Source organism: Prinia subflava (assembly GCF_021018805.1).
Source record: "Prinia subflava isolate CZ2003 ecotype Zambia chromosome W unlocalized genomic scaffold, Cam_Psub_1.2 scaffold_41_NEW, whole genome shotgun sequence".
Classification (NCBI taxonomy): domain Eukaryota; kingdom Metazoa; phylum Chordata; class Aves; order Passeriformes; family Cisticolidae; genus Prinia; species Prinia subflava.
This window is the reverse complement of record NW_026960614.1, coordinates 171,273-188,492: the sequence shown is the minus strand read 5'-3', so window position 1 is coordinate 188,492 and position 17,220 is coordinate 171,273. Positions and strand designations below refer to the sequence as shown.

The 17,220-nt window shown below is 44.3% G+C and overlaps 3 protein-coding genes across 5 annotated transcripts in view; 2 read left to right on the top strand and 1 right to left on the bottom strand.

The window, feature by feature from the left end:
- The window catches only part of LOC134565237 (probable ribonuclease ZC3H12B), a 31,446-nt gene extending 25,529 nt beyond the window's left edge, over positions 1-5,917 (top strand). For all 3 annotated transcript variants that reach the window (XM_063424733.1, XM_063424735.1, XM_063424734.1), the window contains one exon: positions 20-5,917. In XM_063424733.1, coding sequence (XP_063280803.1) covers positions 20-1,440 — 1,421 coding nt within the window. In that variant the 3' untranslated portion in view covers positions 1,441-5,917. The remainder of the gene's footprint in view (positions 1-19) is intronic.
- An 859-nt stretch (positions 5,918-6,776) lies between these two features.
- LOC134565224 (basic proline-rich protein-like) lies at positions 6,777-8,708 on the top strand. Its single transcript, XM_063424720.1, has 2 exons — positions 6,777-6,783; positions 7,404-8,708. Exons 1-2 carry the CDS (start codon positions 6,777-6,779, stop codon positions 8,699-8,701), a joined length of 1,305 nt encoding a protein of 434 aa, XP_063280790.1. The 3' UTR covers positions 8,702-8,708.
- Positions 8,709-13,267: 4,559 nt separating this feature from the next.
- Positions 13,268-17,220, bottom strand: part of LOC134565241 (ribosomal biogenesis protein LAS1L-like) — a 57,880-nt gene continuing 53,927 nt past the window's right edge. The window contains 1 exon segment of the mRNA XM_063424738.1: positions 13,268-13,358. Coding sequence (XP_063280808.1) covers positions 13,268-13,358 — 91 coding nt within the window.

Sequence of the window (17,220 nt, the reverse complement as noted above, 5' to 3'; positions counted from 1 at the left end):
GAAAACCTTTTTCTTCCAGGTAAAAAGTGCACCTATGGGCACAAATGTAAATATTACCACCCAGAACGTGCAAACCAGCCTCAAAGGTCAGTAGCGGATGAGCTTCGAATAAGTGCCAAATTATCTGCTGTGAAAACTATGAGTGAGGGAGCCTTGGCCAAATGTGGCACAGGGCCATCCAGCTCCAAAGGAGAAATCAGTTCTGAAGTGAAACACATTGCCCCAAAACGTCAGTCAGATCCAAGCATTAGGTCAGTAGCTGTGGAGCCTGTGGAAAAGTTATCAGCAGCCCGGAAGTCCGAGGCCAGCTCTGTCCCATCTCTGGTTTCTGCATTAAGTGTACCAACGCTCCCTCCACCAAAAAGCCATGCAGCTGGTGCATTAAATACTCGTTCTGCAAGCAGTCCGGTGCCAGGTTCCTCACAGTTCATACATCAGAAATCCTCACTGGAACATATGTCCAGTTTGCAATATCCTCCTATACTAGTCACCAATAGCCATGGCACCTCAGTTAGCTATGTTGGCCAGTATCCCAAATATGAGTCACTGGGGGACCATGGCTATTACTCCTTACTCAGTGATTTCTCCAACTTAAGCATAAGTAGTATCCGTAACTCAGATTATTACGGGGCTGATATGGACCAGGGGATGTATTCTAGAAACTCAAGCCCCTGTCCTGATAATTGCTTAAGCCATACAAGTAATGATTCTTATTCCTCTTACAATGACTTGTATCTGGGTATAGCAGATGCCAGTCCAGAAGACAATGTGAAGAGCCACAGACTGCCATCGAAAAATCGTCTTCAGCCTTTCCCTCATGGTTACCATGAAGCCTTAAATAGAGGTCAGAGTTACAGAACTGAAGAGCCTAAGCAATCCCTTCGGAAACAGTCAGTTTCCCACTTAGGCCTACATGCCCAGCATCCCATTGTTGGAGCACGGTCCAGTTGTCCAGGAGAATACCCTGTGCCTCAAAATGTTCATCCATCAACTGTACAACCAAGCCGTGCCTTGGTGATGACAAGAATGGACAGTATTTCTGACTCACGGCTTTATGAAAGTAACCCTACAAGGCAGAGACGACCACCTCTTTGTCGAGAGCAGCATGCCAGCTGGGATCCATTACCGTGTGCATCAGACTCTTACACTTACCACTCATATCCACTGAGTAACAACCTCATGCAGCCATGTTATGAACCTGTCATGGTAAGAAGCATGCCTGAGAAGATGGAGCAACTCTGGAGAAATCCCTGGATTGGGATATGTGGTGAGCCACAGGAACCTCATATCATACCAGAACATCAGTATCAAACATACAAGAACCTCTGCAATATTTTCCCTCCAAGTGTTGTCCTGTCTGTGATGGAAAAGAATCCCCACGTGACAGATGCACAACAGCTGGCAGCTATGATTGTTGCCAAATTAAGAACAGGGCGTTAGAGCAGTACAGCCTCTTTTGGATAAATGAACCTGTACAGCACATAGGACCCAGAGGAAAACTTACATGAAGGAAAAGGCCAATCTATTGTAAATCTTTTCTAAGACAGTATAAAATTCTATACACAGTAGCATTCATATATGTGCTGAGGCACTATATAAAAGTTGATTGTATTGCAAATTTTAAGATTTTAAATATAGGGATTTCTAATAGTATTTTATAGGAAATGCATACCTTGCTGCATGGATAGCTCACTAAGAACTGTAATGTCAGTGTCTCAAAGCTGTTACTACAAAATTAGTGTTAGCAATTATATTGCATGTATTAGTGTACACTTAGAATTTGCTTATAAATACCTAATCGGCCTCTAAAAGTATGCTCTATACACACCCAGATGACTTTTAGGGTTTCAGCTTTGTCATTTGATACTGCCTACTGGCATCTTAAGTACTGAAGAAAAAGTAAATTTGCTAAAAATTAAAGTTGTTTATAAAAGAAAAAACTTTTTTTCAGTTTTTCAATGTCAACATGGTTGTTGGCACCTAAATTTCAGAACTGTTCCTCAAGAGTTTGAATAACTATTACATTGTTCAATATGTTGTCTCAATCCAGCAGAAGCCAAATACTTTATTAAATTAGGACTAAAACATTAAGGAATGTAAAGGCATAAATGCCATTCAGTAAACTGAAACTTTAACTGTATCTTCTCTCCAGAATCTCCTCTCAAACGTGCAGTAAGCAGCTGCTGGCCCAAATGACTAGACCAGCTGAAAATAAATGGTTAGTATTATGTAAACTGGATTACTCAACTTGAAGCAGCAAAAACTGGATGTTAACATGGAAGTTCATCACAACCTGCAGCCCTTCCTCTGGGAGCAAGGATGCCATTTGAGTGAGCCTGACATTCAAGGTGGCTATACAACATCAGCTTCAAAAAGGGTGGAGGGGTAAGGCTGCTTCTTGAAAAGAGATGCTCCAGTTTGGGTTTGTGGCAAAGCTGTCCTGGTTTTTGCTCTTCAGATTCACGCAAAGGTGTGCATTTGCCTCGGGAAGGCTTTTAAAGTTCCTGTTTCAGCAAGTGAGATAATTTTGTGGCATTGTTTGCGCAACTGGTATCTTGCTCAAGGTGGGAACCTTTGTAGCTAAATGTCTCCAAAAGAGGCGTTTATTGGGTTTTTTTTTAAGCTGCACTGACTGTATGGCCTTTTTTGAATCCACTGTATATTTCAACATTTTGAACCATGACTAGCTCGACATGTCTCGAGCTAGGACTTGTTGACTTCTACTGTAGTTTTTTCATGAAAGTTGAGAAGGCCTGGTTTATGGCCTTTTGTTTCTTCATGAGAAGGTGTGGCACTGCCTAAATGTTTCTTACTGTGAAACACACAGAACGTGAGGCTGCAGTCAGGGTTGTTTCTGGTGTTTTGATAATGGCTTGCATGCTGCTTTCTAGTTATCTGTCTGAGAAACAAAGTTTATCATTTTCTCCACTTGTATTACTGTTGTGGTTGGTTTGATTCAAAATATCTTGTGGGCTCTTTATCATGTGCAAAATAGGTTCCTGTCCCATAAAAACCCCACCAAATGAACCAACAAGAAACCACAATTATGGGTGCAACTACAGTTAATTTACTGACGTTTGATAACTGTATCATTTCACACAGGATAAATATTCTTGTGTTGGTACAGCTGATGTATATAATGACTATGTCATTATGTATTTGAAATTAAGTAAATTGAAGGTGATTCTGTACTTACCCTTGGTGTTTAAAAGTAAGTTTTAATTAGTTGGTTATTATCTCTGTTAGTGGGGAAAAATAATTCAGACTTATAATAGCTGGGGGAAAACAGATTTAACTCTTGACCAGTTTTCAAAAGCATTTCATATTTTTAATTTGAAATTAATTCTTATTCTCTTCTCTTGCATGGTATAAGCAGCTGAGAGCAATGCCTCAAATAACCAGAAATGACCTTTTGTTTGTTGATACAAATTGTATCTCTTTTTCTTGATTGTATAAAAACTGTGTATAAAAAATAATCTCTAGATTAACTTCAGTATTACATTTTCACTACAATGTTTGTGGCACCATGTGTCACAGGGAAGTAGCCCATGAGTAATTATGGATTTTTTTTATTTAAAATGGGCACTTGTAGTTTATAGACAAACAGGGACAATTTTTCAGAACCAGGTTATGATGTGCACCAATACTGTGTGTACACAAAGCATTTCATAGGTATTTTCAGTCTATTTATTAAGCAGATACATTCTTGCACTAAACTTTATGTAAAAATGTTGCTGTTGACTCATCTGCATGTGTTTAAAATGTAACAGTAATTGCTATAGACCCTATTTTATTCTAACCAATTAATTTATAAATTATTTAGGTATAAGATGAAGCTTATTGTGCACTCATGCTTTCCATCTTGCATGGAATTAAATATTTGTATGCAGAAAAATGTTTGTTCCATTTTTCTCCATTTATAAAGATAAGCTATTTTAAGAGAGGGTTAGTAGGTGATTTTGATGTTTTCTAATATGGAAAACTCAACAGAGATTTCTGTATGAAGTGCTGGGTGGCTTATGGAGATATCCATTTTTGTTGGATTTGTCCTGTCATTTTAATTTTCACTAACCTTTGTTTTACTGATGGAAGAATTCCTTTTTAAACAATGGGGATGCTGTGAGAATACAAACCCAGCATACAATTTCCCTAAGGCACTTCAAAGGCAAATGGTCTTATTCTGAGAAGCTATTGGCATCTCTCATGCATAGTTACAAAATTGGCAGAGTAGCCTTGTGGAAATAACCTGCAAATTTTGTGCTTGTTTAGTCCTTCTTAGAGGTAATGAAACTTTTCTGTGATGTAGTCTTTCCTGATCAACTACTTTAAGTGATAATTTGGTCATCCACACCTGTTTTCAGGTATGTTTACAAGACAGTTCAAAACACTGACACATTCATTAATCTTCAGTGCATAAGCTTGGATTTCTTCTTACATGGAAGAGTTGATCTTATTAACACCTGATCATAACTGTCTATATTGTAAATATAAGACTTTGTATAAATGCTCTATTTTAGAGCATGGTATTTAAATGCTTTTAAATATGTAAAAGAACAGTTCTAGAAACTATATTTTAATAAAATCCATGAAAAATCGATTCTAGATGGGGGGGGGAGTGTTAAGGTGTAATCATGGACTACTGCAGTTGATAAGAGTTGAGCAGTAGATTTTAGTGCTTTACTGGGGCCAGAGCATTCTCTGGGAGTTCTGATTTCCTTATCTTTCATCTTCAGCTATATTACTTTCACATAATTTGTCACTTAAAAGTGTGTAACTTTAAATTCATAAATCAAAACCCAAATGCTTTATGGGATGTCAGTTAAATTATTTCATGATTTTGTAAAAATTACATGTCAGTAATATAGTAAATTATACATTATTTCATTGCTGTTAGTCCTGTTATATTGAGCTGCAGTAGTTGACTTTATTCATTTGTAGAATTAAACATTACTGTTTAATTGTTGTAAAATTTTATAAATCTCTTTGGGTTTTTTTGGTTGACCCAAATATAATGTAAGTCTTAATGACAAAATGAGTGAAAATGGATGTTAAACCAATATGTGGTATTCTTAAATCTCTGTAGTGGTAAGTGGGCACTGCTCTATTTGCTGCAGCGTGTAATTTATTTACTAGCATGAGTCTGTTCAGCTTTTGTAAAAATGCTTTAGCTGTAAAGTTAAAAGTAGGTGTGGAGTATGGTTGCTTAGAACAAGTAGGAGCCAAAACCAAAAAATCTAAGAAGGTGAGTTTCCCCCTACATATTTCTAATGCCAGTTTGTCTCACATTATGCATTTTGGTATTTTGTTCAAATAATAAAGTTAAAAATACTTGGTGACATGTATGCATACCTGATCTATATCAACCTGCAAACAGGAACATTCAATTTTTGTAATTTTTAAAACTCCACACTAAGGGGAAGGAACATGCATAATTTCTGTGAAACTTTGTTCCAAAGTTGAAATATTACTATATCTTGTTAAAAGTTTACCTGAAGCATTAGTACTCCAGGACTTTTAACAGTCAGACCTTTAGATCTGTCACAGTTACCTCTATGGTAAGCATTCAGCTTTCACACTCCTGTGATGTACCTATTGCTTGTTTGTGTGACAGAGCCCTCATTAAGTGTATTTCCTGCAACATTTCAACTGGAAAAATACAATTGCACCATCACGTAAATTAGTCTTATGCCGGTGTTTGGTTAGCCTTTGAAGAGTCATTATACAATATTGCTGATTTTGATCTGTATTTAAAGTTTGTAAATGTATTAAAATAATTGCAAGAATCTAAAGGAAGTATAGGCTATCATGTGTTCCCCTCCTGCTATATGTAAATGTTTTGCACAATTATTTAATAATATGAAATATGTTATTGTTTGTATATTAAAAAATGCTTAGTTAATAAAACTGAGAGCCATTGGATTGTTTCTAGCTTTTTATTTCTCAACCCTCTTTAGACAAGACCCCAAAAAAGCTTTTGTGCCCAAAACAACTGTTGCAGTCTGTCCAAGTGATTTCTTGGTGGGTTTTTTTTAGCTGATTGACTGAAAAAAATCCCAGATTCTCTAGGTGGGGTAATGGCAGATACACAGGGGAGTAACTACAGCTGATAAAGGTATTGTAGTAGTAGTAGTAGTAGCAGAACATGATTTTACCAAGTGCACTTCCTCCAAGGAGGAAAAAAGTTACACATGGTACAGTGTTGGGAAGGATGAAGTAGAAAGACCTTACAAATATAGTGGTTTAGATTCTGGGAGTCTGAGTTCAACAAGCGAGATAGAAATGAAAGCATGCTTTGAGATTTAGGGTGTGGGGTGCAGGGCCATCAGCTTGTGAACAACGACCTGCTAAGCTGAGGGCCAGCCCCCTTGATTAAACAATATACTTCTGCTAAGCTGAGGGCCAGCTCCCTTGATTAAACAATCCCCTTCTGCTTGCCTTGGGTGGTGGGACATTTCTATTGGCTGTATATGTTGTCATCTTGTATTAGATTGGTTGGTCCAACTCATACTCTTCAACTTAGAAAGATATTTAATGTACGGGATTCGGGGCTCTGTCTCTCTCTCGGCTCGGTTCGCTGTTCCTGCTCTCCTGGCCTGCTTTAGCTGTGCCTAGCAGCTACAAGCAAGGCCTTCACAATAAACCACGTGTTACCCCTGCTCATTGCTTATTGAGATACTTTGTCGCCAATTCTACCGTCACGGAAACTCTCCTTCAATTGGCGCCCAGCCGTGGATGAACGACGGATCCAGCCTTTTCCACCCGTAGGAGATTGCTCCATGGACGGTAACTAAATAACCAGTTTTAGCCACCTGAAAGTGTCGCGAGCACAGCTTAGGGCTGCAGCGCAGCGCCATAGCTGGAGCTCTTAAAATCTGCCGAGGTACACCTGGAGCACGGGAAGCTGTTACTGCCGTAGCAGCCTCCGCGAGCTCTCAGGAGAATCTACCTGGCAGTCCTCGAGCACGGGGCCGCCGCTGAGCAGCGGCTCCTTGGAGCTCTCCTGAGGATTTGCGTAGCTACCCTCGAGCCCTGTCTCGCCGTTGCTGGCAGCGGCGTGCCGGAGCTCTGCTGAGGGAATCTGCTACGTGTCAGAGCACACGCGAGTGTTGCTGAAAGCACCGCCCGCACTACAGCTCTGAGTGGGACGTCCCGAGCACGGCAAGCCAAAGCCGGTGCTCTGAGGAGGGACGTGAAGCAGCGTCCACGCCGACGGGAGTGCCCGGCCAACACTCCACGCCGTTTGAGCTAAGGACCCTGCTTTGGCGACACACAGGTGAGAAAGAAAAAATCAATAATGGGGCAATCACACTCTACCGGTGATAAATATCTTTATAAGCAACTAAAGCATTTATTGTACTCTAGTCAAAGTAAGTTACCAAAAGAATAGCTAAAAAACCTCTTAGAATGGACTTTGATTAATTTCCCAAACGTTGACCGGTCAGCTGTATTCACCAAAGAATTTTGGGACACAGTCGGAAATAAGCTCTTTAATAACATTTCCCGCCGTGATTTCGCGGCCGGTGAGCTCGTCCCAGCCTGCAGAGCACTTGTAGAAATTCTTGCTGCGAACGAGCGACCCGCGGTAGCTGCTTTGAAGAACGCCGTTCCCGCCGCGAGTTTGCAGCAGGACACGCCCACCGCCTTCCAGCCGAACCTCGTGGCTCCGGTACCCACCATCCCGCTAGCCCCTGCCGCCCCGTCCCCTCTCCCCGCGGCCCCTGGCACCGCACCTGCCCCCACTACCCCCCCCTCCACCCCGATCCGCGCCATCCCGCTGCTCCCTGCTGCCCCGGCTCCCGCGGTGTCGGCCCCCGGTTCCACCGGCGTTGCCGCAGTCCCCCTCCTCACTTCTGCCCCAGCGAGCCCGCCCACCGCCGTCCCTGCGCCCCTATCAGCCCCTTTAAGTCCCGCCGGGCCGGCCGCTTGCCCCTGCCCACGCACGTCTCTGCCAGCTGCTGTCGTCCCAGCTCCCCTGGCCGCGGCCTCAACCACCACGTGTTCCCCACGGCGCCACGCCGCTTCCCCTCCCCCAGCGCCCCCTATGCACGTGCCCGCTGCTCCCTTTGTCCCCCTCGGGGCTCCTACGCGGTTCCCGGGTCCAGGCGTTCCGGCGCGGTTCCCCTGTCACGGTGTACCGCCGAGGTTTCCGAGCCCCGGTGTTCCGGCAGAGCTCCCTTGTCCCGGCGCTGCTGCGCGGGACCTCGTAGAAGCTGCGCTGAACACCGCAGCCCCAGCTGCGGCCGGTGCCCCGGCGCACCGCCCGCCGCCAGCCCCGGTACTCGCCGCGGCTGTTCCCGTGTTGGAAACGGCGCCCTCCCCCCTTCCCGCCGCCGCTCCGGCCCGACCCCCCGGTCCCGCCGCCCCAGCGGCTCCGCTCATGCCCACACGGACCCCTACGTTTGCGGCCGCCGCGCCCAGAGCCGTGCCTCCCTCCGCGCCCGCAGCGGCAGCCCAGCCTCCCGCCCCCGGTCCCCCCGGAGCGCCTCCGTTGTTCGCCGCGCCGCCGCTGCTCGCCGTTCCGTCCCGGGCCGTGCCGGCTCCGCCGCGGCCCCCTGCATCCGAGCTGCTGCGTGGAGTCGCCCCGCCGCTTCTTGCCACCGCCGATGCCCCGTTCCCGCCCGCGGCCGCGCTGCCCCCCGCGCCCCCAGTCCCGGCTGCGGCGCTGATGGACACAGACAGGCAAGCCCTGCCTAGCACGTGAGCCATTGTCCCGCATCACGCGGAACCGCTGGGGTAGCCCGCGCATGCGCAGTTGCCGCTTCCCCGGAACCAGCACGCCCCGCCTCCGCCCCCCGCAGCCTTTGCCGCGGCTCTGACACAGCCTCCCGGTCCCGACCCGCCGCCTGCCACGGTGCAGCCCCAGCCGGCATCCCTGTGCCCTGCCACGCTGCTCCCGCCGCCTGCCACGGTGCAGCCCCAGCCGGCATCCCTGTGCCCGCCGCCCCCATGCCAAGCTGCACGGCCGCCGTCGCCGCCGCCACCAGAGCCGATATTCGCAATTCCAGAACTGTATCCATCCGCGCCGCCAGCCCGGCCAGTTCCTGCTCCGACAGCCCCAGCTGCAGCCTCTCCGCAAATAATCCCTCCCGCAGCTCGGCCCGCCACGCCACCACCAAGGCACCAGCACACGGCACCCACGCATCTGCAGCCCCCAAACATCCCTCCGCCGCCACCGCTGAGTCCACAGACAACACCAATACAGCCGATTCCTGCACCGCCTTGGATGCATCCTTCTGTGCCACCCTCTCTGCCATACGCCGCCGTCCCAAGCCCAGCCACATCTTTGAGAGACCCCTCACCAGCGCACGACCCTGCCCAGCTAACAGCTGATGTGCCTTCACTGTCAGCTCCTCTGCCTCCGATGCCTGCTGCCCTACCCCAGCCACCGAATCTCCTTGGTCACCCAGCTGCATTCCCACCCTCCGCACCCCTAGCACCGAATGAGACTTCATTGTATCACAACTCGTCCATACAGTCCCAGCCATGCACACAAACCGTGCAACGAAAAGGGGGAGAGTGGAATACAACAGCTGCTTCAATGAATACAGGACAGACAGAGAACTATTTTGTCTCTGCAAATGACAACCCTTTGATTCAAATACAAGAGAACCCTGAAAAACAACTAAGTCTGTTCCCAAACAGCTCTACAGGCCCCTCTGTCCCTGTGTTTGGGACAGACTTCTCAACCCAAAATGAGACATTAAACCCTGATTATTCACTAACATCAATCCCAAAAGTACAAAACCCCCAGAAGTGCTTCGACAATTCCCAGTTCACAGACTGGCATGAAGTCAAACGCTTGATTTGCAAAGAGGAAAGTCTGAATCCTCTAGCTATGCCTGTGCTATTCAGCCAGCAAGCCGAAGGTCCAAGAACATGGACAGCTATCCCACCTCATGAAATAAAAGAACTACGAAAAGCAGTGAAAGACAGTGGCATTTGCTCACCCTATTTTAAACAACTGCTTAAAAGTATGATAGAAGAACACACGCTGACATCAAATGACTGTAAAAATCTTGCCAGTGTAATTCTCACAGATTCACAATATATGCTGTGGGAACACATATGGAAAAGAATGCTTACAGGAGTTTTGACCACTTACAGGCAAAGCACTGATGCAACCCTTCGCACCCTTACCATATCTAAGTTGACTGGTGAGCATCCTGATGACCAGAATGAAGATCAAGTGAACCTACCCAGAATAGTATTTGATGACATTAAAAAAATGGCTCATAGAGCCTTTTTGCAGATTCAGCCTGCAGGAAGTTTTGAAAAAGCCTACAATCTGATTAGTCAAGAGCTGTCTGAACCATTTACTGCATTTGCAGACCGAGTGATACAAGCAGCAGAAAGGCAATGTGGCGATGATATAGCTCGCCCAATTATGATAAGAGACATTATTGAAAATAACGCCAATGCTGAATGTAAAAGAGTAATCAAAGCCCTAGGAAAACAAAGACCCACAGTACCTGAAATGATTGAAGCTTGCAACAAAATTGGAAGTCCACAGCAAGTGGCAGCTATCCAAGCAAATGAACTTGGAAAGACTTTAGGAGAAAAAATTGAACGAGCTCTTACGGCTCAGGCAACACAAGCAGAGGCACGAGACCAAAAACTGACTGAAATTCTAGCTGCTTTGCACCTGAACTCCCAGCAACAAAACAACACCATGGCTGTTATGCAAACTTCTGTAACCTCAGCACCTTGCTACTTTTGTAAAAAACCTGGTCATATTGTGAGAAATTGCCCAGAAATTAAAAGGGGTGCACAAGCACCACATCGCTGCCATGCCTGCAAGAAAGGGAAACATCATGCCTGGCAATGTCAAGCTAAGCGTGACACAAGGCAAACCCACTCTCCAAAAAACTCCAAAGTGAGCGCACAATGCCATCACGTGACGTAACAAATAGTGGCATCCCAAGCACCCGAGGCAAAATTTATGAATGCCCCGACTCCACAACACTCCGCTACGTTACCAGTCAGATCCCAAGTACTGACCCAGACCTACTACCACCAAGATCCTGGCGAACTTTGGCAACCTCCAAATCAACAACACTTTTAAAAGACAATAGCTCAATCGTTTGTTTGATAGTTGGAGCTTTGTACCTTAGCTAAAGGAACTTTGCAAAATAAGCCTGTTCATTTTAATAGTAATAGTAATAGTTGTAGTTTTAGTAGCAGTTCCCTGCATACTTCAGTGTGTACAGAAAATTATGAGTAAAGCAGTTTCTAGTATTTTAATTGTTCATCAGAACGGGGGAGATGTTGGGAAGGATGAAGTAGAAAGACCTTACAAATATAGTGGTTTAGATTCTGGGAGTCTGAGTTCAACAAGCGAGATAGAAATGAAAGCATGCTTTGAGATTTAGGGTGTGGGGTGCAGGGCCATCAGCTTGTGAACAACGACCTGCTAAGCTGAGGGCCAGCCCCCTTGATTAAACAATATACTTCTGCTAAGCTGAGGGCCAGCTCCCTTGATTAAACAATCCCCTTCTGCTTGCCTTGGGTGGTGGGACATTTCTATTGGCTGTATATGTTGTCATCTTGTATTAGATTGGTTGGTCCAACTCATACTCTTCAACTTAGAAAGATATTTAATGTACGGGATTCGGGGCTCTGTCTCTCTCTCGGCTCGGTTCGCTGTTCCTGCTCTCCTGGCCTGCTTTAGCTGTGCCTAGCAGCTACAAGCAAGGCCTTCACAATAAACCACGTGTTACCCCTGCTCATTGCTTATTGAGATACTTTGTCGCCAATTCTACCGTCACGGAAACTCTCCTTCAGTACAGTATGTGCTAGCACCACACATCCCTATTTGAACTGTTATGCTTGTTTGCAATACAAAATACAGTAATTTAAGTAATTTCATACTCAGCTAAATGCAGTAATAAAAAACCAAATCCCTTTCACTCAGAATTTCTTAAATAAACCTAATTAATTACTGGGTAAAAGAAGTATTTCTAAAAAAAACTTGAAAGGGGAAGGGCTTCCATGAAAAATCCCTCATAACAGAAAGTTTTTTTCCTTTTGCATTGGCACTGCTTGCTTTTACAGAAGGAAATATGCAATGTATGTTCCATTTTTTGGATGTGTGGTAACAAGCAACTGCAGTAGAGCAGGATAACAAAAAACTAGAGAAGAAGGAATAAAGAAATAATACTTCCATTCTGGACATCTAGCTAAGCCTTTACTTCAGAGCCAGTCCAAAGCATCTGTGAAGCTGCTGTTCTGAACATGCATTTCAACCCTATGCAATGTACTGCTAAAGTTGTATGTCCCTTTTTGTATCCCTTCCTACTGACATGTTATTCATTCTGTTTAGTTTGTAAAACCTGAAAATTACTAGATGGACTCAGAGAAAGCCTCTGTTTTACCCTCTAGCAGATGCACTTTAACAAATTCTTACTGAGGAGTCCTGCAATAAATATGCACCTAAACTCCTGGGTTTTTTGACAAGTAACTGCAGAAGCCTCTTAAGTTCTAAGAACCTGAAATACAGGTAAAGAAAACTGAATTTAGGAAAAACTATCTGGAAGCCATTTTTCTCAACAACTTTCCAGCAAGGTACTTGTTCAGTCCATTTCTGCAGTAATCATACCAGCTCCCAGCAAACACCACAGTACTGGTTATGAATATCAGCAAAATCAGGAACAGAAGTAACATGAAGCAAAACACTTCAATCAAAAAGAGACAGTAGTGGCTTCAAGACTATCACTTGAAATAACATTGTGACAAAAACATTTCAAAGGTATTTATGTATCACAGTACATTCAGCCATGCTCTAGCTAGGATGGATCCCTGAAGCTTCATGTGAAATTGTAGACAGGTGAAAACTGTAGCACAATATTATCCTGGCACAATCACTCCTCCAGGACAGTATCAGCATCACTGAAATAAGAAGGGCTCAATAGTCTCGCTAGTAAGGGCCAGAGGACACTTTCCAGAGTGAAAACTGAGAAACAGCATCCGGGAGCAAGGTTTGCCTTCAGTCAGTTGTATTTGTTTATGAAAAAGTTAAGAAACATGGAGGGATTCCAAAGTACTCTTAAGTGTATTTGGCAAACTTCAACTGGTTAAGCAAGACAATGGTTACTGTATATGCAACTTAAAACACAACACCTTTATAAAACATTGATTTTACATGGTAAAAAATCAATAAATCACAGCAACAACTTCTGCTGGAGTGACTATTTTCCCATCACCATTACTAGGTCTTCCATGCCACCTAAATTGTGCAATACTAAAAGTCACAGAGCACTCTGCTGCTGTCTCAGAAAAGTTGAAGGCCACTTTTTATTTTATGGAAGTCATTCTTGGTCCATAATAACCCTCCTGTCAAGGGAATATTCAATTCTGCAGAGCTGTGAGGAAGAGAATAAAGCACATTAGCAGTGGGCTGGTTTGGAAGCTCACATCACCAAAGTAATTTTGATAGCACTTTATTTTCAAAAAAAATCTCATTTTAGCTCTGAAACATTTGTCTGCTGATATGTCCTTAGTTTTTAATCAGTTTGTTCAAGAGTGGCAATAGTCCCAAAACATGAAAGGTACAAGGCACAAACCAAATGAAGGGTGACCAGGTACTAACAATTGTGAGGGAGAAATGACTGCAAAAATATCCAGAGAACAATTCTCATCTGAACCTTCATCAGTCCTTTGCAGCTAGGAATACAAGCTCAGGTGAAATGCTAGCACAGCATGCAACTGACAAGAGAACAGTCTCTCACAAGTTATAAATCTTAAAATACTACCCATTTCTATGGCTTTAGAAAGAATCATGGGACTTAGAGACATTCAAGGATGCAACCCCTAAAGCAACAGCATGTCAGCAACTCCACCCTCAGAAAACTCTTCAAGTGGTCATTATTTGCTGAATTTGCTCCTGCTGTCAGGTAAAACTGACACTGGGAGTCAATAAAAAGCACATATGCTTATCACAAAACCCAAAACATCTGCCTGAGGATGACAGCAGCTATTCAAAGCTTCAGAGATTGCCTCAGCAACAGTAAACATGAACTTTGACAATACACATGCACAGCATACACCAGAAAACCCATCAAAAAATGAACACAATCTTTTGGGAGGAAGGAATTGCAGAAAGATAAAAAAGGGCATTGCTTTTAGAAAGGGTGTGTCCCATTGCCTATGCTGCAGATGCCTTTTCCAAGCACCTTATGGGTATTTTCAAAGTAAAACATCAAGTTTTCACAATCTCTCATGCCATCCTTTAGTACCTCCCTTCATGAGCCTGGTAGAACAGCTTTCTGCAGACAGAGAACTTAGAGGGCAATACTAAAACAGTAAATAGCAAATACCCCTTCTGGAACAGGCCATACAAACACCTTTGATGGGGGAAGCAAAAAACCCATGTAGCTACAAGACAAAGGACAAGGTTTCTACACAGAAGAAAATGTAAGCAGTCAAAAAAATCTTCTTCCTTCTGCCTTTGGGAAGTCCAACCACCTTTCTAATACCACATGTCCTTTGGCAAATGGAAAAGCTGCTGTGCAAGGGAGATAAGAATAATGAACAAGCTGCCATTGTAGCACTCTTGATGAAACCTGGATTGTTTCCAGGCACAGCTACAGGAATAAAATAGGTTCTGCTCTTTTCTATTTGTGGTAGCAACAGGTTTTGCTCATGTTTCTTTCTAAGATGTTTTTCCTTGGCATCCTGCCAGGCTGTAATCTGAGCGGAACAAACTGTCTGCCCCTTTCCCCACACAAAGAGATGCAGAAACACGTTACTTTTGGCCTGGTATGTGCTTCCTCATTTTCTACATGAATATTTTCCAGTAATATGAGCTGCACGACACATTACGCTGTTCAAAAAACAGCCTGAAAATTTACAAATCTGGCTTGTAGCTTTTTAGACTGCAATTAATATACAATCAGTCCTCACCATGACTAAATCATATTTCAAAATGCAGTCTAGGGCATCTTCCTCCAAAGGAACAGAATGTTACTGATAAGGGAAGGTCAATAATTTGATGCCAGGGAGGATGACCAAGGGGATGGAGAAAAATGGAAGTCCTTCTCTTCTCAGATTTGAAACTGGAAGCTTGGAATCAGAACACAACTCTGAATATGTGAAAATATGAACATGTGCAAGATTTATTCTCAATGAAGCTACTAGATTGGGCCCACCAACCACAGAAAAGAATCAGTGATTAGAAAATTGTCCAATCGAGTGTTAAGGAAAATAACTACAATTCATTTATATTCTGAAGCATCCCTTGGATCAAAATAATAGGAGATGAATTTATATGTATGTGATGAAACTGATTTGACAGCTTACAGCATTCAAGTTCCTATTACTTGAAAATGTGAAATAATGACTCTATTAAAACATCTGTGGCACCTGTGAGTCAGGCAGGAGGAGGGTGCGGCTTCCTCTGGCAATTGCGAGGCGATTGAGAGGCTGATTATAAGAGGCCTCTAGGGAGCGTTGCAAACAGGAGTGGGCAAATGGGTGTGGCACGACTCTGAGGGTGTGGCATGACTCTGAGGGAGTGGCACGACTCTGAGGGTGTGGCACAACTTGCGCAGGCAGGGTTGCAGGTTTCCCTGATTGTAAGGTTTGCTGTTGGTTGATTCCAGTGTTTCTGTTAGTTGGGTAGTTTTGGGGTTTCTGTATGTAATGGTTTCTACATGGTCCAAAAGTGTAGTTAGTACAAGTGAATGTAACCAAACGGGACCCTCCAAAAAGGATGTGTCTGTACAGACCCATTCCTGTGCGGAGTGTTTCAGCTTATCAGTGTTCTCAGGGAGTGTTGAGGAGGAAATCTGCCTGCGGTGTGAACAGGTGAATGATCTCCTTTCACTGGTGGCTGAACTTAGAGAGGAAGTTGAAAGACTAAGGAGTATCAGGGAAAGTGAAAGGGAAATAGATTGGTGGAGCTCAGCCCTCCCATCTGTGAGGGAGGCCCACCAAGAGCCAGAGGACTCCTATGCCTCCCGTTGTCAAGCAATAGAAGGACAACTGGTGGATGAAGGGGAGTGGGAACAGGTCCCTGCTCGGGGAGGTAATAATAAAAATTCCTCCAGACCCATCCCCCAGCCAGGTGCCACTTCAGAATAGGTATGAGCTACTGGATCTAGAGAGTCAGCCAGATGATTCAGAAGAAAATTATCTGCCTCCTAATTATGATTCATCTGTCAAACAGATTACCACTTCTAACATCAAAAAGAAAAGAAGGGTAGTCGTAGTGGGTGACTCCCTTCTGAGGGGAACAGAGGGCCTCATATGTCGTCCGGACCCATCCCACAAGGAGGTTTGCTGCCTCTCTGGGGCCTGGGTACGGGACATTACTGAGAGACTTCCTGGGCTGATTCAGCCCTCTGATTATTACCCATTGCTGATACTCCAGGCTGGCAGTGATGAGATTGAAAAGAGGAGCATCAGGACAATTAAAAGGGACTTTAGGGCACTAGGTCAGATGATTAATATGGCAGGGGCACAGGTAGTCTTTTCCTCAGTCCCTTTGGTGGCTGAGAAGAACGATGAAAGGAATAGGAGAACTCACATTATCAACAAGTGGCTCAAAGGTTGGTGTTATAGGCAGAATTTCGGATTCTTTGATCATGGGGCAGCTTTTATGGCACCTGGCCTGCTTAAACCAGATGGGTTTCATCTTTCTGTTAAAGGCAAAAGAATTTTAGCTAATGAACTGGCAGAACTTGTTGAGAGGGCTTTAAACTAGGTTTAAAGGGGGAAGGGGATGCAGCTGGGCTGTCTGGAAGCAGGCCCAAGGGTGACAAACCTGAGTTAGGGGTGAAATCAGTAGCCAAGCTGAGCTGCATGTATACTAATGCATGCAGCATGGGTGTTATAAATGCGTAGAGAATGTCTTCCTGGCAGCAAGGGTATTCTTCCGGGGTTCTATAATTGGATTGAGCTGCGAACCTCCTCTTAAAGGCGCCCCACCTTGGTAGCTTTACTGGATCATCGTTACAGGGTACTTTGTTAGTTATCCGGCACTCGATCGCCAGGACCTGTGCCCTTGCATCTAATTGTGTCTCCACTTATTGGCGATTGATGAGAGACGGGAAGACTGATTCGGTGATCAGAATTTGATTTTACTCAGGTTTCCCAAAAGCTTATATACTATTTCAAACAGGTTAATAATTTCTACTACAATAATCAGGTTAAAAATCACACAGAAAACTCATGCATTTTACAACAATTCTTTGCTTGCAGAAGTTGATTGAATCTTCTCTCTTC